The sequence below is a fragment of the Panulirus ornatus genome, chromosome 40, assembly GCF_036320965.1.
Source record: "Panulirus ornatus isolate Po-2019 chromosome 40, ASM3632096v1, whole genome shotgun sequence".
NCBI lineage: Eukaryota > Metazoa > Arthropoda > Malacostraca > Decapoda > Palinuridae > Panulirus > Panulirus ornatus.
This window is the reverse complement of record NC_092263.1, coordinates 3,114,263-3,139,492: the sequence shown is the minus strand read 5'-3', so window position 1 is coordinate 3,139,492 and position 25,230 is coordinate 3,114,263. Positions and strand designations below refer to the sequence as shown.

Here is a 25,230-nt window from a genome sequence, read left to right as displayed (position 1 = left end):
TTGTCTGATGAAAGTGTTAACCCACTTTGCTTGACATGTGTGCACCCATGGTCTAGCGAGGTCATAATGAAAGCACCATTTTTATTCCTGCAGCATCTGCACATGCATCAGTGCCTCTTCCGTGTCTCAAAGCTCCAAGAATTATCTACTACTATGGGTTATTTACTTTGCAGTAGTCAGAAAGTCATTCTGTCATTGCTCCTCCCAGTCAAAAATGTCAGCAAGTTATAAATAATCATAACATAAAAAGTCACAGTCTCAGCCTTCAATGCTGCAGGCCGTATCAAAATGAGATCTTTGCTGAGTCTTCACCCACATATGGACTGCTGGCATTCTGCCCACAAACACGCAATCCTTTCTTGTCAAACATAACATCTGATAGCACTTAACTCACACAACTCATTCTTCATAACTCTAGATATTCCTGCAGAGTGCTATGTGCTAGCACTGCCTTTCGGCAAAATAGTCAGAGCAATAGATAAAAGTAGCAGGTATGGACATTACACTGGGGAATTAGATAAAAGTAGTTGGTAGAAATATTAGATAGAAGCATTGGATAGACACATTTAAAAGAAGTAGGTAGAAACATTACATGGGAGTATTCGGTAGATGCAGCAGGTTAGAAGGTTACGCAGGATCATTGGGTAGACGTGTTAGGTAGAAGCAGCTAGTAGGAATATTAGGAAGGAGCATCTAAAAACACTGCACTAGACTTGTCCTCTGCCAGTGGCCTGTTAAGGGTGAGGAACTAAAGGCTAAGAACCAGTACAGGAGTTCACCAGTTATGGAGACTCTTTTGCCATGTCCACCCTCTTGAGGGAGTTCCTAAAGGAAATGAGCATTAGAGATATAAATAGACAGCTGACATATGTACACACTGCTGCTGGATAATGATGTGCCATGCAATGATTTTTAGTGTCTTTATACCTAAATATGCAGTGTCTTTATACCTAAATATGCATGCATATATTTATTTTCTATCTTATTTTATTATACTTTGTCACTGTCTCCCGTGCCAGCGAGGTAACACAAGGAAACAGACGAAAGAATGGCCCAACCCATCCACATACACATGTATATACATACACGTCTACACACTCACATATACATACCTATACATTTCAACGTATACATATATACACAAACACAGACATATACATACATACACATGTACATAATTCATACTTGCTGTCTTTATTCATTCCCGTTGCCACCCCGCCACACATGAAATGACAACCCCCTCCTCCCGCATGTGCACGAGGTAGCACTAGGAAAAGACAACAAAGGCCACATTCGTTCACACTCAGTCTCTAGCTGTAATGTATAATGCACTGAAACCACAGCTCCCTTTCCACATCCAGGCCTCACAAAATTTTCCATGGTTTTCCCCAGATGCTTCACATAACCTGGTTCAATCCATTGACAGCATGTCGACCCAGTATACCACATCATTCCAATTCACTCTATTCCTTGCATCCCTTTCATCCTCCTGTATGTTCAGGCCCCGATTGCTCAAAATCTTTTTCACTCCATCCTTCCACCTCCAATTTGGTCTCCCACTTCTCGTTCCCTCCACCTCTGACACGTACATCATCTTTGTCAATCTTTCCTCACTCATTCTCTCCATATGTCCAAAACCATTTCAACACACTTTTCATACTTTTTACCCATTTCCTGTGTGGTTAGGTAGCACCAGGAACCAGGAAGTACAACCTCAATTACTTACCTCCACTCTCTAGCTGTCATGTATAATACACCACAAGATCACCCTATCCACAGCCAAGCCCCACAGACCATTCCATGACTTTATGGGGTTCTTGCAGCTTCAACACTGCACTACTATCAAAAGCCTTAATGAAGGTGACTTTTCACACATGGTGTAACCTTTAGCAGGCAAAGTCTGATAATACCAATAAATGAATATAGAAATCTATTCATCAGTTTATTCATATATAACTACCAATTTGTTTAATTTGTTTATGGATGGGGTTGTTAGGGAGGTGAATGCAAGAGTTTTGGAAAGAGGGGCAAGTATGAAGTCTGTTGGGGATGAGAGAGCTTGGGAAGTGAGTCAGTTGTTGTTCGCTGATGATACAGCGCTGGTGGCTGATTCATGTGAGAAACTGCAGAAGCTGGTGACTGAGTTTGGTAAAGTGTGTGAAAGAAGAAAGTTAAGAGTAAATGTGAATAAGAGCAAGGTTATTAGGTACAGTAGGGTTGAGGGTCAAGTCAATTGGGAGGTGAGTTTGAATGGAGAAAAACTGGAGGAAGTGAAGTGTTTTAGATATCTGGGAGTGGATCTGGCAGCGGATGGAACCATGGAAGCGGAAGTGGATCATAGGGTGGGGGAGGGGGCGAAAATTCTGGGAGCCTTGAAGAATGTGTGGAAGTCGAGAACATTATCTCGGAAAGCAAAAATGGGTATGTTTGAAGGAATAGTGGTTCCAACAATGTTGTATGGTTGCGAGGCGTGGACTATGGATAGAGTTGTGCGCAGGAGGATGGATGTGCTGGAAATGAGATGTTTGAAGACAATGTGTGGCGTGAGGTGGTTTGATCGAGTAAGTAACGTAAGGGTAAGAGAGATGTGTGGAAATAAAAAGAGTGTGGTTGAGAGAGCAGAAGAGGGTGTTTTGAAATGGTTTGGTCACATGGAGAGAATGAGTGAGGAAAGATTGACCAAGAGGATATATGTGTCGGAGGTGGAGGGAACGAGGAGAAGAGGGAGACCAAATTGGAGGTGGAAAGATGGAGTGAAAAAGATTTTGTGTGATCGGGGCCTGAACATGCAGGAGGGTGAAAGGAGGGCAAAGAATAGAGTGAATTGGAGCGATGTGGTATACCGGGGTTGACGTGCTGTCAGTGGATTGAATCAAGGCATGTGTAGGGGGTGGGTTGGGCCATTTCTTTCGTCTGTTTCCTTGCGCTACCTCACAAACGCGGGAGACAGCGACAAAGCAAAAAAAAAAAAAAAAAAAAAAAACTACCAAAGAGCCCCTTTCCAAGAAAGAGCCCTGGTTTTACCCAGTAACTTTCCCCGAAGGCTCCAGCAGCTCCAAGGCTGTGCAACTTTCAGTAGCAGGGAAGTGATGGACTCCTATAGAATGAGAAGGTTTTTGACAATACAGCACTCCTAATGATGCAGCCCCACCAAGGTGATTCTTATTTCTTGCAGTGTTACCTACTGCAGGTGGAGTCCAGTGCTAATGGCCTATGGGATCTGGTACATTACACATGACAACCAGAGAGTGGATGTGAGTGAGTGAGGCTATTTCTCTGTCTAAACCTGGCACAACTCATTAGTAAGGGAAACAGAGAACATATAAAAAAAAAAGATTTATTCACTTATCTTTATCTCAGGACTTCTCTCTAAGAAAGAGCGCTGTTAATAATGTATATATAAATATCTTTTCTTTGATACTTGTTCTGTAACAAGGGTTGGGATGTCAACATGGCTGTTTAATTCGTTTATGGATGGAGTGGTGAAAGAGGTAAATACTAGGGTCTTGGAAAGAGAAGTAGGTATGCATTCTGCAGGGGGTCTGTGGGGCCTGGGAAACAAGTCAGATGTTGCTTCCTGATGACATGGCACTGGTGGTAGTTTCAAGTGAAACATCACAGAATTTGGTGACTGAGTTAGGAAAAATGTGTGAGAGGAAAAAGTTGAGAGTAAATATCAATAAAAGGTTATCAGTGTGACAGGATGAAGAGACAGGTTAGGTGGGGATGTGTGTTTGAATGCAGAAAAATTGGAGGAAGTGGCATGTTTTAGAAATCTGAGAGTGGATATGGCATTAAATGGAATCACAGAAGTGGAAGTAAGTCATATGATGGGTGAGTGGGTGAAGGTTCTCGGAGCATTGAGGAATGTGTGGAAAGAGGTCACAATCTAGGAGGGCAAAAATGGGCATGTTTGAAGGTATAAAAGTGCCAATGATGAAGTACAGATGTGAGGCATGGGATATAGATGAGAATGTACAGGGGAGGGTGGATGTTTTGGAAATCAAATGTATGAAGAAAATGTCATGTGCGGAGAGTTGATCAAGGAAGTAATGATAGGGTAAGAGAGAAGTGAAGTAGTAGGAAAAGCATGGTTGAGAAATCTGAAGAAAGTGTGCTGAAACTGTACGAACATATGGAGAGAATGAGTGATGAGAGGTTGACAAAGTGGATGTATATGTATATACATGGAGGGTACAAGGAGAAGGGGGAAACCAATTTGGAGACAGTAAGATGGAGTGAAAAAGATTTTGAGTGGTTGAGGCCTGAACATACAAGAGGGAGGGCATATGCAGGATACACAGGTATGCAGGGGGCAATGTGCTGTCAATGGACTGAACCAGAGAATGCAAAGCAGCAGGGGAACATCATGGAAAGGTCTATGGAGCCCAGTTGTCAATAGGGGTTTTGAATGTGGCCTTTCTTCATCTGTTCCTAGTGCTACCTCACTAAAGCAGGAAATGGTGAACAATAATGAAAAAATTATTATCATATACATGTTTGCCATTCCCCACATCAGCAAGGTAGTGCCAAGAACAGAAGAAGAAATGGCCTCATTCACTCACATCCACTCTATAGTTATTATGTATGGTGCACTGAAACCAGAGCAACCTATCCACAACCAGGTCCCAAAGACCCACACTGATAGCATGTCATCCCCTGTCAATCATATCACACCTTGCAACCTCCTGCATGTTCAGGCCCCAAGCCTTCAAATTATCTTTCACTCCATATTTCCACCTCCTCCTTGATTTCCCTCTTTTCCTTTGTTTCCTCCACTTCTGACAAATATACCCTATATCCTTCACCTTATTCTCTGCATTCCTGTCTAAGCCCTACACCTTATATCCATAAAGCATTGACAGGGCTGCTATATCATCAAACATACCCATCTTAGCCCTTAAAGGTAGTGACCTCTCTTGCCACATTCCTCAATGCACCAGAAGACCTTTGCCCCCCCCACCCACTCTGTGGCTCACTTCGGCTCCCATGGTTCCATTTGCTGCTATAACCACCCTCAGATATCTAAAACACTTTAGTTCCTCCTAGGTCTCCCCATCCAAACTCACACTTCCTGCCCCAGAAGTCCCTTCCATCTACTTGAAATTCCTGCAGCACACGTACAGAATTCTATTTGATCATTCATGAACTTTACTGATGGAGTGATAATGACTCCTTACTTAATACAGAAGAATGTCCTTTCTGTAATCTTTAAAATGTCTTGGTCAATATGACAGGGAAGATGCAGCAGAAAATTGATCATGACAAAGAGACTTGTACCTTTCAACTAAAATAAGACGTTGCATTGAAAATCTTAGCTTTAGATTGGTTTTTCAGATGATTAAATACTTTTTCTATAATATATTCTTGCAGCACAATGTGATTATGCAGTAAATCACAGGCTTTACAGTCTAGTACATTTTAAGTCGGTGAAACTCTAACAACTGAGAGCAATGACAGTTTTGATGAAAGTACTCTCTAACACTGTCTGTAAAACTGTGCACACTATATGATGTGGCTGTATCACAGCTAAGTGTTTACTGTGCATTAACATGTCAAGCTGAGGGGTTAAACAAATCTAGTTACAAGAACATACAAAATATGATACATTATGGATATCTGTAACAGGTAACAACCAGTAACAAATAAGTCATGTTTTCAGATATTTACATAATAATGGAAAGAATTCTGAAACACATGTTGAGTCCTGCCTGACATGACTAGCTACTAAAGTCTTACTGATTGTCACAGCCTATGTAATGTCTTTTACTGTGCAGGGATACTGCAGACTCAACTGCATTTCAAGATTGAAACCACTACTACATTCTACTACTTCTTTCCATTCATCAGATCCCTGTGAGAATCTTTAAAGACTGAATAAAGCACAAAGTTTCATAACAACAGGCCACAAAGTAAGATGCACTTGGACTTAATTACGATGCATGTCTTAAAAACATTTACACACATTTGTACAAGTCCACAATTATATATGTGGCTTACAAGAGCAGTTTTCTGCAGTGAACTTTTATGTACATTTATCCTAAATCATTAACTTTGAACTGCCATCTTTCAAAAGCATCAAGCAATATCAATATACACTGCTGAACAATAGATAGGAAATTTACACTGAGAATAATAGCATACATATATTAGATTCAGAATAAAAAAAGAAATACCATGACAATTCATTACCTGTCCATAGGTATAATCTTTCTTTTTTTTGTTTCAAAAATTATTAAGCTTAGCTAGTGCCTCTAGTATCAAAGATCAGGTGTGTAGCAAACCATATGAAATACGTAAATAAAAGAAACTAATTAGTCTCAAAAGATTCTTCTAAAACTAACTTTCACTGCTATTGAATCTATAGAGGTAATCCTAATCATACCATTATTGTGTTCTCAATCTCCTAAAGTTTTTTATATTCAAGATATTTTCATCTATTAAGCAACTTTTAAGATATCTTATGTCACTGCTGCTCATACATCCATCAGTTCATATATGAGGTAGGCTCCTAAAACACTGCAAACCTTATCAATAATAAAGAACTGATAATGATGTGAAACATACTGTTCATACAATAAAAACCTTTTTATCTACATAAAGTCAAAGAATCCTCTACTGTACTATACATCTCGCAAAATGAAAGAATAATGGGAAGCAGAATTTTCTCTGCAGGCAAGATAGATGTACATCACAGGGAATAACAACCAGCCAACTTTTCTTTCCTGGCAATGGGGATAACCCCACATCTCATGAGTGCTCAGCATTACCCTATACTAGCATTTCCCTGCAACTATACTAACTTATCAATGCAAAATTATTTCCTTATGGAGAGTTTGCAACTGTATAGATTTTCTGTCTCACCCACAGGTTTCCGCTAAACTCTGAAATATAATCATTTCTGTATGAAATCTGAAGCATTGCGATATGGGCTATCAAACTCATTGCTACTCCATTACGGTGGAGGGAGGGATAACCCCATACCAGTACAGCAGGTCATATAATGCTTACATGTTTTTTAAATATACAATATATCAAAACTATACAATATGGCAAAAGGCCCTGTTACACTTCCTAGGTTATATGGGTTAATTGATAATGTAATAAGAGTCAAAGCATGACAAATGGACAGATGCATTAATCTCAAATAGAGAGAAATACAGTAAAAGAATAGGAATGGAGTTGTAGGAATGCACATTTCATGGGTAAGTTACTGTATAAAATCTGTAGACACTAGAAAAACACATGAAAGTGGTGAACAAGAAGGTACTTTTATGACCACAAACACAATTTAGGCAAATAAACTATTTTTCAAGTCTGACTATGAGATACAAATAATAGGCACAGATGATACAATCATATTCTGATGCCTTACAAAAAACAACATATCAAGAGAGGAATTTTGTGATTCACTAGCACAATACCTAAAATCAAAAAATGATGATATGGTTGAAGTTAACACAATACCAAAAGTTTTCAGGTTTACCCAGATAAAACCATATCTTATGGTCTCTATGCTTTTCATATCTAATCATGTTATCCTTACACCTCCCACTGTTTTGTATATTTGATTAATACTGTCACCATACAACATACTATCTTCTTTCCACAAAAAGCTTTATCAGTTTACTAACTAGTTACCTAGGTAAGAGCACCACAGAAAATTAAATGATACTGAGTCAAAAGTACAACTATGATTAAAGGGAGTACAGAGAGGTTTCACAAGATCAGAAGGTACTTATACACTAAGATGAAATCATCACCTATGCAGTAACACAGGAGATAAAAAATCAATTTCACATTCTCCAGTCATAGAAGCAATAATGCAAGTCTCTGGCTAATAAATCAGAGTTTAACTCAGTTTCATAAGTTTTCATCCCTGTACTTAAATTACCCAAAATAAGTTGAAGCGTATTCAAAATTGTGTATGTATATATATATATATATATATATATATATATATATATATATATATATTGTATGAGAAAACATCAGCGATCTTTTTTTTATGGTACATGCACTTACTTGGTCCCAATCTTTTTGAGTATCATCAGAAGAGGGAAGTGTAGATTTTCATTGTAGTGAGGATCCATTGCACTCTGATGACAGAAAATCATAGAAAAGAATATGTGAATGAGACTGTCATCTTCATAAGCTCACCGCAATAATCCCCACCCTTAAGTTTACATCTCCATACAGGAGATAGAAAAAGAGAATAAGAAGGAGAGAGGAAGCTGTTCATCTTTACTTCACCTATTTTCTTCTTTCTCCTGACTTTCATAAACTAGAGTTTTGAATTCACACATAAAAGCTGACACAAGTATTCCTTCTTGCAAGCTTCTAACACACTCTATACTTAAACTTCTCTTCATCTCCAGAAATTTCAGTTCACCGATAAACTCTTTTTTTTCTTAGCAACTCTACTTCCAGCATCAGCTTTCCTGCAATCATTCTTACTAACCTTCAGTGCCGTTAATCTGTGTTCATCCACAATTTCCTGTTCGTGACCGCTCATACTAGTATTACATCGTGACAGTCCATCCATTCTAAAAACAAGTATCTTCCTTCATGCATATTTTACTTTCAGCCTTTTACTCTGTACCATTCCTACTGTACCATTTTACTCAATTCCATTGATTCAGTTGAAAGAACAGCATCTGTATACAACAACAATAGTAACTTTAATCATTTTTCCATCACAGTTCAACAGATCATTGCTATTATCCCACTTCACATTCCTTACACTTTTTTAATTTTCATACTTATTCACCATTTCCCATGTTAGCGATGTAGCATCAGAAAGAGATAAAGAAAAAGCTTTATTCATTCGCATCCGTCCTCTAACTGTCGTGCATAATGCATCAAAACCACTGCCCCTATCCACAGCCATACTCTACAGGCCTTCCAATGGTTTCTCCTGACTGCTTCAAATGCCCTACTTCAGCCCATTGACAGCAAGTTGCCCCCTGTGTATACCACATCATTCCAATTCTTTTCATAAAGACATGAATAAAACACAGTGACAGTAAAACAACAATAAAGTGAGGTAAGATCTCTGAAACTGAGTAAACAAAAAAGAACAGGAAAACAGAATGGAGACAAAAGGAAAAGTCCTCCAAAGGTTACTTTCAGAGTGAGGCAAAGTAGATATGTTAAGGAATGCAAATAAACTTGCATTATATGTTAAGTTTACTGGGTGTTTGTTCAAAAGGCTGGTTTTCTGCTTTTCTTTCACCAAATGCCCATTTTACACAACTTTTATGACTGGCTAAAGACTCTGATCACATATCTGCCCTCACCCTTTGCTAAATAAAATTTGAAGCTTATACCTAAAATTCTTAGGAAAAATCATATAAACATACATCCTAGAGATTTTACAATTGAGCTGTAGAGAATTAGTGAGGAGTCTGTGCTTGTTTAGATTTTACCAGTTTACCTATAAAACACCCTCTGCTGATATACAATAGAAGTCATCTTCACAACCTAAAATATGTGAATAGTGTATTTAGATATCATTTTCAGCAAAGTAAAAAAAAATGCACTTTTAACCAAACAGGAAAAGAGAAAAGATTGCACAGCATTATCTCAGACATGATGGAACAACCAAAGCCTTCATCCAAAACTTGCCAAAAGATATTGAAAAATTTCTGCTTTTGCACTATGATGAATCTTATCAAAATTTTATTCTCTGGATCATCATCAACTTTCATGTTGTATGGATTTCTGAAAAGAGTAACTGGCAAATGGCATAAATGAAATAATGGGAGCTTATTTTTCAGCTTTTGCATGACCTTCATCTTTGAAAACTTCAAGTCCCAATTCAAGTCAACTTTGCTTCCTTTTACATCTAAGAAGGATGCAAATGTTGGAAACTTGCAGTTTTGCACACTTTATTACAAAAAAAATCAACTACTTTGGGCATTGCAAGTGACATACATATGACATTCATTCCAAACACCATAAACATCCAACACATACGAAACAAGCAAAGGGAATACCCACAGAAAACTTATGGACAGCAAATTTGGAAAAGAAACACAACAACTTTAGTGCCCTCCACAAGTAATTCATCTGGTAAACCCTACACTACACCTCATTTGCCTACTTATCGATCCAGTCAAAAAACAAGTATGGAGGAACTGCAAACTACACAAAACAAAGCACTCAGAACAATAACTGGGTGCCAAGTAACCATAAACAATCAACATCTAAAGAATGACAAAGACTATCCCAGTATAATCCTACTTCAATCAACATTTAAAGAGTGACAAAGATTATCCCAGTATAATTCTACTTCAATCAACATCTAAAGAATGACAAAGATGATCCCAGTATAATCCTACTTCAATCAGCATCTAAAGAATGACAAAGATTATCCCGGTATAATTCTACTTCAATCAACATCTAAAGAATGACAAAGATTATCCCAGTATAATTCTACTTCAGTTTGATCAGCACTCCAATCTTTGCAACAGCACTAACCCTTTTCACCTAAATCACTCCATGATTAACCACCAACCCCCAAGAAAAAATAAAAAGCTAACCTATATCTCACACTTCAACAAGATGCACCCATAGATCCCCAAACAAACACAACACTTACAAAACATCTGGACATCAAAATGATTCTACATTCATCATATCATTAGATCCTTCATGCCCAAGAAGAAACCTTCATCCTGAAGACACAAAAGCATTACTCCTAAAGTGTCCTGCACTCACCTCATACACACATGCAAACACGACCACACTTTTTAACCTATGGTCTCAACCATCCCAACCCAGTAGCACTGACAGGCTCCCTGGACACTGCAAGAGTTCCACAGAAGGGGCTGCTGGGGCAGAAGGTAAAAGTACCATTCATTTTGGGGTAGACGTTGTTTTACTCCCCTTACCAAGGAAAAACTCTTGCAACCTTTGAGGGTTTTGTCTATTGGTAAGAAAAAAACAAATAAGTCAATATTACCTTATGGACATGTTCTTCAACTATATGATCATATTTTTCCACAATAGCCACCATGAAATGTGGGCGGCACATACTGGCAAACATCTGGAAGGTTCCACTGCGAGCTGGAGCAACAACAAGAGCTGTTCCTCCTGGACGTAGTACTGCGATAAGGCTCAGTAATAAACTTTCTCTTCCCTCATCAAAGAACAAACTGAAAAATTCAAATATGTTTCTAATATCCTGTACATCTAACATTATATCAGTTACTATGGATCTCACTGTTGCTTTAATTACATTTGTACTACAAATGTGAAAATTCTTAATATTATACTTTTGATATATGTCATCAAATCACAGGAAATTTTTCTCAATAAATATCTATTCCTTTACTTTTTTTATCTATAAACAGAGTGCCTAAAAGGAGAATATCAATTGTAACACATGGGAGACTTCTTTCTGCCAACAAAAACACCATGGTTTAGAAGTTCAAATCTTATTTTTGTAACAGGTTTAGTTTTTGTTGGAAAATTCAAAAAATCAAAAGAGAATGAACATATGCAAATAAACTGACTGCCATTCAACTCATGCTGTTTTTCTAATACAACCAATAAAATGCAACATGAATAATACACAAGCATTAACAGACCACCTTTACCAAATATGCAAGCATTCAAAACATCCCATTTGAAGTAATCACAACAATTTAAATCTATCACTAGAAGGGTTGGTAAGAGATACAACTTCCCTTGTGTACAACACAGCAGAACAATTTCTCCTTCAACAAAACTGATTTATTACTCTGAGTGCAGAGTTGAGCAGATTGATGTTATATACAGTTAAAAAAGCTGAGCAATGAGCAACTCTCATAAAAAATATGATAAAACCCTCTCCATTTGAAAGATAAGGTAAATGTGCAGGAGCCTAACTAACCACCAAAAGCAAAAAAATGCAGCTGTCAATAAAGACCTGGTAGACAGAGCTAATTACCTCAAGAAAAGGCAAAACCTGAATATAAATATATAAATAAATATATAAGTAATTAGATATATGAATACATACATAAATAGATAAGTAAAATAGGCAAGGAGTCACAAAAAAATAACATGACTCACACATCTATTTCTTCTTAAAACTTAAGATCACATTGACTTCATAACAGTCTATATATATAATGCTTATTCCATAAGAATAAGACAGCAACATAACCAGAGCAATAGTTATTACAATCTCAGTCTGGATTTCTTTATACTAACTGTTCAGAATACATATTCAAATCAGCTGCAGGAAAATGAGTATCTTAGATCACTTTACTTCATAAAACAGGGATAATAATAAACATCAAGCCAAATAACAGAAATGGCTCATGCTAGCAAATTATAAAAATCTATATATTATGCTTATGCCATTCACATTTATCAAGCAAAGCAGTGATCACTTAATCTTAAACTGGACTTTAAATGGATGACTCTAAGATGCAATATACTGCAAAGTACAACAAATAATGGGAAAAGTGCCAGTTTAGCTACCCATCACAACAAGCTTTAGATGCAGAGTAGTACTGTCATGCATACATATATTGCAGTATTTAAACAAAAGAACCACATTCACGGAGCATGATTTGGAGTTTTGTATTTCCTTCTTAGATAGTGAAACAGGTGACAGAAAAAAGAATATAAGAATCAGAGAAAATGTTGGGTTAGATAATGTCCCCATAGGTGTGACACTAGCAAAAACCTTTAGAAGCTATAAAATTCTCATGAAACTTCCTTAGCTTCTAATATTTACCTTAATCTTTATATTGTTTGAAATTTGAAAATTTGTTAAAGTTGCCATTTGCAAGCTGCTTTTGATCACTGTTCATAGATTTCATTGCATACTTGACCAGGTGATGTCATGCAGCAAACATTAGTATATATTGATTATATTATTGTAGTCTGTCGTAAATCTCAGCTGCTAAGGTAAGTTAGGTGATGTTCAAATAAGTTATGCTGATTTACATTATATTTCAATATCATGTCCAAAATATACCAACACCTGATGCATGAAACTTTAAGGTTGATAATGCAATGGCATCTGTTTGTATCTACAGGAAAGTAAATAATGTCCAATAATGACTTGCAAATAGCAATTCTATTAGTCTATCAAAAATTTTCAAATAACATAAGAAATAAAGAGAAAACTGGTTGCTAATAGAGGCCATAATAAGTGTTCATATGTTTTGCAAAATTTTTGTATTTCACATGTTTACATCACTTAACCCAATATTTTCCTTGCTAAACATAATCCTCACCACTTTTGCTTTACTTAACCCTCAAAAGATGGAGCCATAAAAATGTAAGTTGGTTCCTAGTTCGGAGGGGTATTGAATAATTCAAAAACGTACTTTTGTCTTATCAGTAAATGAAAGATATCAAGATGGGTTGACATAAAAACATGGAAATTAGCCTCAGATGTTGCTGTTGACACAATTAAACTTAGCATGCCATGAATGCTTGGCTTATCATTGGTTTACTGACACTCACAGGCACTTCTATCTCAATCTCTCCTCTGCCCCCATCAGTGGATAACTGATACACAGAAATCTTTTCCTGGCACTTACATTTCAATATCTGCTGAATCATCATCACTGTTAGTGCTCCAAACGCTATCACTAAATTGATTAAGGCTTACTGAGTGTGCCCTCCCTCATCATGTTATGTGGGTAATTGATACTTTAGGATTCTTTCCCTGTGCTAAATATAGTTGCTTGTGATATAAGGCTTCTCTACAAACCAATAAAGTGTCTCTCCCAATTAAAATGAGGGTAGAGATAGGAAAAGTGGACAAATATTGCAAGAGTACTGACACCATTAACAGCAAAACCCCATCATTTTCCATGGGTAACTGACCCTATAATTTTTTTCCCTCTGTTAATTATAGGTGCTTGTGACATAAGGCATCTCTACAGAATGATAAAGCACACCTTGCATTTTAAAAGAGGCAACTCAAACATGTACAGCTAGAGTCCTGACACAATCAACCCATCTATATTATGCTCCACAACTTTCGTTCTATTCTTGAAGTACCAAACTTCCACTGCAAAATAAAATCAATCAATAACCAAAATTAGTTCTGATGTGTAGCTTAACTGGTAATTTACTGAATACTGACATGAAATTAAAGGAATGAAGTTAATGCTATTTTGATAACTCCTTGTAATTTCTATGGATGCTAGGATGAACAATCACTTATCTGTCATAACAGATTTAGATAGTCTGGTTCTACAGATCTTTGGACAACTTCACTGGAAAAGTGGGAGCACAGAAGAGTGCAAAATGAAGGAGCTACAACTGGCCTTCCTTATGGAGATAAGACAGCCTGTTCTCTGCATTCCAGTCCTATCCCCTCAGAAAGCAATATGGACCTTCCACAGATGAAAGATAAATCCTTTAGGGCTAGGTTTGCAATCCTCCTCAAACTAATTTGATAAAGCTCCTCAAACCAAGATGAGAATTCCACAGCATAGCTGCTTGAGGGGAGAAGGGGGCATCATAATAGCCAATCCTCTGCACTTAATCCCATACCAGTTGGTATCCATTTAACTACCAAGCAGAGGAAGGATGAAAGGCTGGGTGAGTTGTGTACTGTTTCCCCATGCCATGGATTAACTCAGGCCGTTGCAAAGAAGTCAGCAACTCTACCAAGAAAAGTAAGTGAAAACAAACCCAGTAGTTGGAAAAGTGCTGTATTTCTAAACGTGGTAACAGGGAGGGAAAAGCATCATGGTCCTGTATAGGGTGCTCCTGATTATGAAGGCCTTCCTTATGGAGATAAGACAGCCTGTTCTCTGCATTCCAGTCCTACCCCTTAGAAAGCAATATGGACCTTCCACAGATGAAAGATAAATCCTTTAGGGCTAGGTTTGCAATCCTCCTCAAACTAATTTGATAAAGCTCCTCAAACCAAGATGAGAATTCCACAGCATAGCTGCTTGAGGGGAGAAGGGGGCATCATAATAGCCAATCCTCTGCACTTAATCCCATACCAGTTGGTATCCATTTAACTACCAAGCAGAGGAAGGATGAAAGGCTGGGTGAGTTGTGTACTGTTTCCCCATGCCATGGATTAACTCAGGCCGTTGCAAAGAAGTCAGCAACTCTACCAAGAAAAGTAAGTGAAAACAAACCCAGTAGTTGGAAAAGTGCTGTATTTCTAAACGTGGTAACAGGGAGGGAAAAGCATCATGGTCCTGTATAGGGTGCTCCTGATTATGAAGAAGATCCCTCAGAAGAGAGGGCATATAAGTTATTTCTGCCTTAACTCATCCAGTTCTGATTTCAGTGGAGGAATAGGCCAGGGAAGGAGTGGAGGAAGTAACCCTGCAAACATTCTGGGAACTGGTATCAGAACCTCATAACCTTAATCTATTCATCAGCACCACATCAATCCACCTGATTTGTGAACTGAACTGTAAGTGGCTGAGGTCTATGCATCTTGTCAGGTTTATCAGTGAGGTGAGTGTATTCTGGCTTTTTTCAGCATTAAGTTAGAATAGGTGTCAAATACCAGTTCTTCTGTTACTAGGAGTGGCAAACTTTGCAGCTGAATGGGTCACATGTAATACACTAGCCCTAAGTACGACAACAGTCATGCAGGTCATCTTTCATCAGAGCTCCCTGGTAGTTCTCCTATGCATATTTTCAGGGTGGGGACTAGCTTTCATGTAGTTCAATAAATGGAATTAAAAATAAAGACAGTGGAGAAAAGAGCCAAAGTAAGTTTTCCCAGAATAAGAACAAAACCAAACCCTTAAGACAAGTAAATATGAATGAAATGGAAGAGAAAGATAGAGTACAAAAAGTAATGGGGTGAGAAAAAGGAAATTAAACTATAACCACAGCAGGAAATCATATTAGGAAGTGAACTTATTCAAAACACATACCACCCTAATGGTTAAAAACACACATTGATGGGAGAATAAACCTGCCCTAAATGACAAGCTGTACAGAAAAATGGAAACAGAATGAAAATGGCCAAATATACCTCACCCTACTTTCATTCCGTAGGATCCCTTTCTAAGGGGGTCCCAAAACATTATGGAAGCCAGCCACATCCACCACACAGAACCATAACCACAAGTAAAAGAGTGCAGCGATGCTCTGTATTTGTCCCTGTAGGGTTAGTGCAGGGCAACTAAGCAATAAATGTTCAGTGTCTTCAGTATGGAGTGCAAGTGCATCTTAGACATGAGGAGTCTTGTGGTGTGTTGAACTGATGCTTGCAATGTAGGACTCATTATGCAAGGAGACATAAGCCACTACACAAGAGAAAGGATCAGAAGCAAACTATAATGCACGAAACCATATCAAGGCATGAACTGTGAGGCAAGCAAACAGTTTAGATATGAAAGCCTAGGAGAGAGAATGAATCACTGTGTGAATTGTTAGTGAACAGTTTGGAGGTAAACTATCAGAAAAGAGAATGGATTAAGTATGAGCTGCTAGGCAAAGGACTCATTTAAAGGTGAGTCATTAAGCAAGAAAAGTCTGTTGTGTGAACTGCTAAGCAAATGAATGAGTGGAACCCTTAAATTAAATATTTGTAAAAAAAATACTCTGCAGGCCTTCCCAAACACCTTAGGTGAATGCAAAGCGAAAACAACATGAGTTACTAGCATTTAAAGACACCTGCAGTCAATAACTGATATAAAACATAAACAGTATACATATTTACACAAACATCCATTTTGGGAACTTTTTGGAAAAAATAGTAAATGCTAAGTAAATGTAAATAGGAGCAAGGTTATTACGTACACTAGGGTTGAGGGACAAGTCAATTGGGAGATAAGTTTGAATGGAGAAAAACTGGTGGAAGTGAATTGTTTTAGATATTTGGGAGTGGATTTGGCAGCGGATGGAACCATGGAAGCGGAAGTGGGGGAGGGGGGGGGCAAAAGTTCTGGGAGCGTTGAAAAATGTGTGGAAGGCGAGAACATTATCTTGGAAAGCAAAAATGGGTATGTTTGAAGGAATAGTGGTTCCAAAAATGTTATATGGTTGCGAGGCATGGGCTATAGGTAGAGTTGTGCGCAGGAGGGTGGATGTGTTGGAAATGAGATGTTTAAGCACAATATGTGGTGTGAAGTGGTTTGATCGAGTAAGTAATGAAAGGGTAAGAGAAATGTGTGGTAATAAAAAGAGTGTGGTTGAGAGAGCAGCAGTGGGTGTTTTGAAATGGTTTGGTCATATGGAGAGAATGAGTGAGGAAAGATTGACAAAGAGGATATATGTGTCAGAGGTGGAGGGAACAAGGAGAAGTAAGAGACCAAAGTGGAGGTGGAAAGATGGAGTGAAAAAGATTTTGAGTGACTGGGGCCAGAACATACAGGAGGGTGAAAGGCGTGCAAGGAATAGAGTGAATTGGAACGATGTGGTATGCCGGGGTCGATGTGCTGTCCATGGATTGAACCAGGGCATGTGAAGCGTCTGGGGTAAACCATGGAACATTCTGTGGGGCCTGGATGTGGAAAGGGAGCTGTGGTTTCGATGCATTATACATGACAACTAGAGACTGAGTGTAAACGAATGTGGCCTTTGGTGTCTTTTCATAGCACTACCTTGCATGCATGCAGGAGGAGGGGGTTGTATTTCATGTGTGGCAGGGTGGCAACGGGAATGAAGAAAGGCAGCAAGTATGAATTGTGTACGTGTGAATATGTCTGTGTATGCATATATATGTATATGTTGAAATGTACAGGTATGTATATGTGCGTGTGTGGACGTGTATGTTTATACATGTGTATGTGGGTGGGCTGGGCCATTCTTTTGTCTGTTTCCTTGCGATACCTCGCTCATGCAGGAGACAGCGAGAAAGTATAATAGATATACTATAAATAGTGAATGCTATTGTGCACATATGTTGAAATGAACTAGCAGAGAGAGACATACAAGACTTCTAGAGACTACATCCCACTTAGTTCTAATACAGTCGTTCAGGTAGTTAAGTAGGTGATGGAAAAAATTATCTTCTCTCCCACATGACATTTCAAAACTAACAGGAAAGCAGTGAGTTTCACCTTTAAAGAAAAGTTAAGAGATGTACCACAGAGTTTCATCTTTAAAGAAAAGTTAAGAGACCTACCACAGAGAGGACAAGGTAAACTCTTGAAATAAATACAATTACTGAAACAAATATTAGGGAAGAGAGGCCACCCTACTGGAGTAATGTAACTGAAGTCATAATTGTACTCAACGATAGCAGCACAAAGATAAAAGGTTATGAAAATACACTAATGATCATACTCTCACAATAAATACTGTATGTAAAAATTACAAAAGGAAGAAAAGAGGACAAAAGGCAATAATAGTCCACTAACTGTAAACAAACTAGGATTGCAGTTCCCTCATAAATATAAATTCATCTATTAGAAGGAATGACCTACATTTGTACAAAAAGTATAGGATAAGACAAATGATTAATTACCCTGTTAAAGAAAAAGTCTGGAGAAAGTTGCAGATGGAGAAAAGAAGGACCTAAAATGATCACCCGTGTCTGAGGCTATTGTTGAGGTGAGTACAGAACGAGAAAAGAGTTAGTTGTGTTCGTCTGTGTAGATTCCAGCTTTGGACTCTTGGCATCAGCCTTCATTCACAGAAATGATGGCAATTAGGGGATTTTTGCAAGATGATCTTTTCCTAAAAGACAGATGCTTCATTTACTTACAGGTTGTTTTTGAGATATTGCTGTACTGTCCCTAATCAGAGCAAGGCTCTACTTCTTAGCTCATTGACCAAATCCTGACATGATGAGAAGAATGTCAAAGTAAGAGGAAGGAAGAGTGAGCTCCATCAAACCCAAATTTTAGTATGCTTCATTAATATGAAAATATTATTCCTCACTCAAAATGCCATTACTTACGAATATTCAACTAAACAGACAAATTATTAAAGTTTTATTGAGAAAATAAATTGTTCAACCCTACTGACAATACACTCACTCCAAATCGGTCCTGCAACAGAATAAACACTGAACAGTAGTTAATATGTAGTTCTTAAGAAGGAAATAACCCTTTTAATTGTTACTATATGAACCTGGCCCACCTCTGAACTGTCATGCAAAATAATTCATGGTTCAGTATTCTAGTTAAACATTCACCTTTCAGCCTTTGCAAAGAATTAGACACAAGTACGGATTCATTCATTTTATGATCAGCAAATACATGTGTTGGACAAATCTAACTTATAGCATGACTACCTGTGCATACGCAGTGTGGCTTCATCCTCAGGTCTTGTAACATTATGTTAAAATTATGGCATCCAACATATCAATATTTGCATTAGCAATCTCTGTATTCATTTCAGCATGACTTGTTCTCCATGATTAATGGAAAACTGATGAGATAATTCCTTGAAACTACGATCTTAATCTTGTTGCTCTTAAAGATTCAATTAAGAGAAAAGTGAGAAGCCAAATTCATGGAGAATTTTCTTTAAAAAGCAAAGGGTCTGTGCAATCCCAATGACATATGCAGGGATTATCGCTAACATCAAATACATCATCTTTTCTGGAACTGCTAAATCTAGTATTAATTTGGAGATACCTTTATTGCTGGTGGTTAACAAGTGTGTATAAGTGACTCTCATTGAATCAATGATTTTACAGATGTTTCTCTTGTTTTTCAGGGGTGTGATACATAGGCCCATGGAAAAATATTGTTTAGGACTGAAGATAAAATGCTGTTAGGGTAGCCGACCTATCACATTCAGGTCCAGCTGCATGACCAGAGAGAAATACCAAAAGTGTCTCTCAGGCTCAGTTGAACACTGAAAATCATTACAAATTATCTAAGCATTGTATATCTAAACTTCATCACCAGAATGAATATGCTATTAATCAGCAGTCATACATAATACATATACAATATACCATAAAATCAATGGCAGGGACAGGACAGACACCTTTGGAGTGAGACGTTCTTCAACAAGACTGTACAGACGAAAGAATGGCCCAACCCACCCACATATACATACATATACATAAACGCCCAAACATGCACATATACATACCTATACATTTCAACGTATACATACATATACATACACAAACATAAACATATATACACGTGTACATATACATACATGCTGCCTTCATCCATTCCTACCACCACCCCGCTACACATGAAAAACAGCACCTCCCTCCACATGCAAGCGAGGTAGCACCAGGAAACGACAACAAAGGCCACATTCCTTCACACACAGTCTCTAGCTGTCATGTGTAATGCACCAAAACCACAGCTCCCTTTTCACATCCAGGCCCCACAAAACTTTCCATGGTTTACCCCAAATGCTTCATATGCCCTGGTTCAATCCACTGACAGCATGTCGACCCCAGTATACCACATCATTCCAATTCACTCTAGTCCTTGCATGCCTTTCACCTTCCTGCATGTTCAAGCCCTGATTGTTCAAGATCTTTTCTTTTATTCATGTTTCATATTTGATTATACTTTGTCACTGTCTCAGGCGATAATGAGGTAGTGCAAGGAAACAGATGAAAGAATGGCCCAACACACCCACATACACATGCATATACATGAACATCCACACACGTATACATACATATACATACACAGACATATACATATGTAAACATGCACATATTCATACATGCTGCCTTCATCCATTCCTGCTGCCACCCCGCCACATATGAAATGACACCCCCTTCCTCCATGTGCGTGTGAGGTAGTGCTAGGAAAGGACAACAAAGACCACATTTGTTCACACTCACTCTCTAGCTGTCATGGATAATGCACCAAAACCACAGCTCCCTTTCCACATCCAGGCCCTACAGAACTTTCCATGGTTTACCCCAGACGCTTCATATGCCCTGGTTCAATCCACTGACAGCACATCGACCCGGCATACCATATCGTTCCAATTCACTCTATTCCTTGCAAGCCTTTCACCATCCTGCATGTTCAGGCCCCAATCGCTCAATATCTTTTTCACTCCATCCTTCCACTACCAATTGTATCTCCCACTTCTCATTCCCTACACCTCTGACACATATATCCTCTTTGTCAATCTTTCCTCACTCATTCTCTCCAAGTAACCAAACCATTTCAATGCACCCTCTTCTGCTCTCTCAACCACACACTTTCTATTACCACACATCTCTCTTACCCTTTCATTACTTACTCGATCAAACCACCTCACACCACATATTGTCCTCAAACATCTCATTTCCAACACATCCACCCTCCTCCGCACATCCCTATCTATAGCCCATGCCTCACAACCATACAACATTGTTGGAACCACTATTCCTTCAAACATATCCATTTTTGCTCTCCAAGATAATATTCTTGCTTTCCACACATTCTTCAACGCTCCCAGAACCTTTGCCCCCTCCCCCACCTCATGACTCACTTCTGCTTCCATGGTTCCATCTGCTGCCAAATCCACTCCCAGATATCTAAAACACTTCACTTCCTCCAGTTTTTCTCCATTCAAACTTACCTCCCAAATGACTTGTCCCTCAACCCTGCTCTACCTAATAACCTTGCTCTTATTCACATTTACTCTCAACTTTCTTATTTCACACACTTTACCAAACTCAGTCACCAGCTTCTGCAGTTTCTCACATGAATCAGCCACCAGCGCTGTATCATCAGCAAACAACAACAGACTCACTTCCCAAGCCCTCTCATCCAAAACAGACTGCATACTTGCCCCTCCTTCCAAAACTCTTGCATTCACCTCCCTGACAACTCCCATCCATAAACAAATCAAACAACCATGGAGACATCATGCACCCCTGCCACAAACCAACATTCACTGAGAACCAATCACTTTCCTCTCTTCCTACTCATACACATGCCTTACATCCTCAATAAAAACTTTTCACTCCTTCTAGTGGGGGACTGGAAATCCTCTCCCCCTCACTTTTTTTTTTTAATTTTCCAAAAGAAGGAACAGAGAAGGGGGCCAGGTGAGGATGTTCCCTAAAAGGCCCAGTCCTTTGTTCTTAACGCTACCTCACTAACGCAGGAAATGGTGAATAGTTTGAAAGAAAGAAAGAAAACATACTTACATACAGTTATAAGGAAAAAGATTGCTAATTGTTATGATGGTGAATAAAAGAAGTATCTGTAAAATGAAAATAATGTATGACATGCAATCTGGGTTAGTCAAAAAAAAATTATTACTATCATGCACAGAGGTGACTAAGCACAGTCAGTTATAAACAGGGTGTAAAACAGCATTCAAGCAAATGTAACACATATGTAAATGCAAAAAATAACTTTAAAAACATCAAAAGTCAATCCAGGATTGCCAGCATTTTCTGCAAATCCACTCAAAAATAAACCTACCAATCAGCACACATTGCAACATCGAACTTTCCCTGATGTGGCGAAACTTCTTCGTGGACCCCCCAGCGGAGAACTCTGGAAATAAGATGCTCTTTGCTTTCCTGGTTTCCTGTTTGGGCTGTAAGTGTGGTTCTGGCATTTGCATTTGCTATCCTCAACAAGATTATTTGAAATTACTCCTTTTAATTTCATGTATAAACAACAGAAAATAACTTTTTCATCTGGTTGAGATACTGATATGATTAGCATCTGCTAGGCAGTCCTGAAATTTAGGAACTCTCTAGAAATTGAATATAAGAATCAAGAAAATCTTTCAAGAAATATAAGGCACAAAAACACACAAAAATAACTAATTCCTTCCTTGCCTTACAAAAACTGAAAAAAAAAAAGTCTAAGAGATTTGGTCTTCCATTGTGCCAGTCCATCACTTACCATATTGAGAGCCTACCATACTCAGTGCACCTTTTTGGATACAACTACCACACATATAAAATAAAAGAGGAAAAAATTTCATAAATCCTTTCACTGTGGCTTACATATCTATGCCCCAGTAATCATTTTTCAATTCACTGATGCTTGGGCATGTAATATTGCCATTAATGCTTGCAGCAGCATCCCATGCATTGTTATCAGATGCTACAGCCTAATTCTTTTCTAATTTACTGGTCAGTATATGTAAATATGTCAAGGAGGCCTGTATAAGATTTGAGTCCTCTTGTTACATAATGATATGCGAAGGAATGACATTCTTACAAGATAAGAGATATTAGTGATGAAAAAACCTTAGTAATCAAGTTTGTCTGTGACAAAACACTCTTAAAAATACCACACATCTCACTAAGTATGCCTAAGAGTACTTATGGAGTACTTAATATGCCTGGCAGCAGAGCAGCATAAGTGAAAGGGTGCATAGCAAACATAATGTTTCACCAGGTTGACATGTAAACCATTCTATTTTGAATATCATGTTCTAGTTAACAGTAATAACAAACTTATGGAGATATTTTCTTAGAATATTTGAGAATATCTCACACAAAGAGTGCATAGTGAATATTAGGATTACCGCAGTTAATGGATTATTATGCACATACCATGCCAACAACCTCCAATAGGCAGGTGGAGTGCCTCTTGAGTCACACCACACTTGCTGCCCAGTACATCACTCTTCAAGTGTTCACTGAAAGCAATGAACAGATGTGTTTTCGGTGGGAAACAAGTCCCAGTTTGATAGCTGAAAGATTGGAACAGTGGAAAGTGTAAGCTGTGAAGTATGAAAAACTCTTTCTCTGCAGGGTTGTGTCCTGCAAGTCATAACAGATGTCTCAGCCCTATGGGGGTTGGAAACCTTTTGAACTCCTACCTTTCTAGTGAGGTAAATGCCTCTACCCCTCACTAACCACTTATTAAGTTATCAAGTGATGAGGGCCTCAGCTTAACTGGGGTCAACATGCTGACCAATCAACAACTTTCACTCCATGATGGTGTTATCATCCTCTTCCCGTTAATACCAACCTGCCTCATTCATGGAGCTTACATATCAACCCAGTGGTGGTCACCATCAGTTCAGGGAAATGTTTATCGAAATTGTGGGGAAAGAAGGGCAGAAAACACAAATCAGGGAAAATGTTAATGGGAAACTGCCCCAGAGAGGTAAAACCTTTCCATAATTCAAAACTTGCATACCTCTCCATAGTCAGTTCATCCTCTGAAGTGGAAGAGCATATCAACACAGAGAAGGGAAAAGTTGGAGAAAAAAAATTCTCATCAAGAGAATGAATAAAAGAAGAGCCACCTTTGGCATGACTATGGCCCTACTGCCCTGGTAGTGGCAACTCAGGAATACACCAAACTGAGCCTTGACAGCTAGAGAAAGATGTATCAAAAGACATTTAAACAAATGCCAAATACCTCTTTTTTAATCTCCTCTAGGGAAGATTCCTCAAAAAGGCCTTTAATCTACTCTAGGGAAGATTCCTCAAAAAGGCCAACATTAGAATGCTTCCATCCCAAACACATGGCTTTTGACATACAGGCAAGAAGGGGATTCTTTTTGTTTTCATTTTGTTATCTATGGTTCAGTCCATGATCAAGGAATCTGTGATACTGCTCCATGATGACTATCAGAGAAACACTGGTTAGCAACATAGCATTTGCCTTTGTGACAAAGAGACCCACCAGAGGAGTCAACATTAGTGACGGGACCCTTTGAATGAATCTCTCCATATAAACATCCTGTTGTCATGGAGTCGTTCTTGATAAGGTAAAAGCTCATACATATAACTTCTTGAAATGGAAGCCTAGAGATAGAGACATTATAGCTTTGTTTTCCTTTCTTCTTCATAAGGCAAAGGAATCTGCATAAGTCATGTCCACCAGGCACAAGACTGTCATGTTGTGCATGAGAAAAAAACCTGGACCTTAGAATCATAATATTCTGGGAGATAAGGAATCAGTGAATTCACAGTTCCTTTATGTTGACAAGCAAGGATTTTTACTGTTCTTACGGAAAACCTGCATTACCCTAAACCTCTAAGGGGTGGAGATCCTATCCTACTTTGAGGTTACCATCTAAACCATAAAGTATGTAGAAGGAACTGGTAGAACTGCATATTTGTACTATAACCTAAATCATCAAGAAATTGTAAAAAAAAAAAAAAAAAAGAAGAAAAAAAACTCTCTAAAGATGCTGAAAAGATGGAGAGACTTATTCCCCAAGCTGTCACTTTTCTGACCTGTACTAAGATGGAGAGATGTATTCTGCAAGCTGCCACTTTTCTGTCCTGTACTAAGATGCACCACTGAACTTTCCCCAGACGGTGCTCTAGCCTAGGTCAAGACATCACTCCTGGGAACCAACTATTAGGGCAAGTTATGTAGTCCAACTATTTCCTCCCCCAAAAGACAGAGAGAACGAAGCTGAGTATTGCAAGTA

The 25,230-nt window shown here is 38.4% G+C and overlaps 1 protein-coding gene across 1 annotated transcript in view; it reads right to left on the bottom strand.

Moving 5' to 3' along the window:
• Positions 1-8,001: 8,001 nt before the first annotated feature.
• The window catches only part of LOC139761309 (calmodulin-lysine N-methyltransferase), an 86,476-nt gene continuing 69,247 nt past the window's right edge, over positions 8,002-25,230 (bottom strand). The window contains exons 6-8 of the mRNA XM_071685359.1: positions 22,299-22,373; positions 10,967-11,159; positions 8,002-8,099 (exon numbers count right to left, since the gene is read on the bottom strand). Coding sequence (XP_071541460.1) covers positions 8,022-8,099; positions 10,967-11,159; positions 22,299-22,373 — 346 coding nt within the window. The 3' untranslated portion in view covers positions 8,002-8,021. The remainder of the gene's footprint in view (positions 8,100-10,966; positions 11,160-22,298; positions 22,374-25,230) is intronic.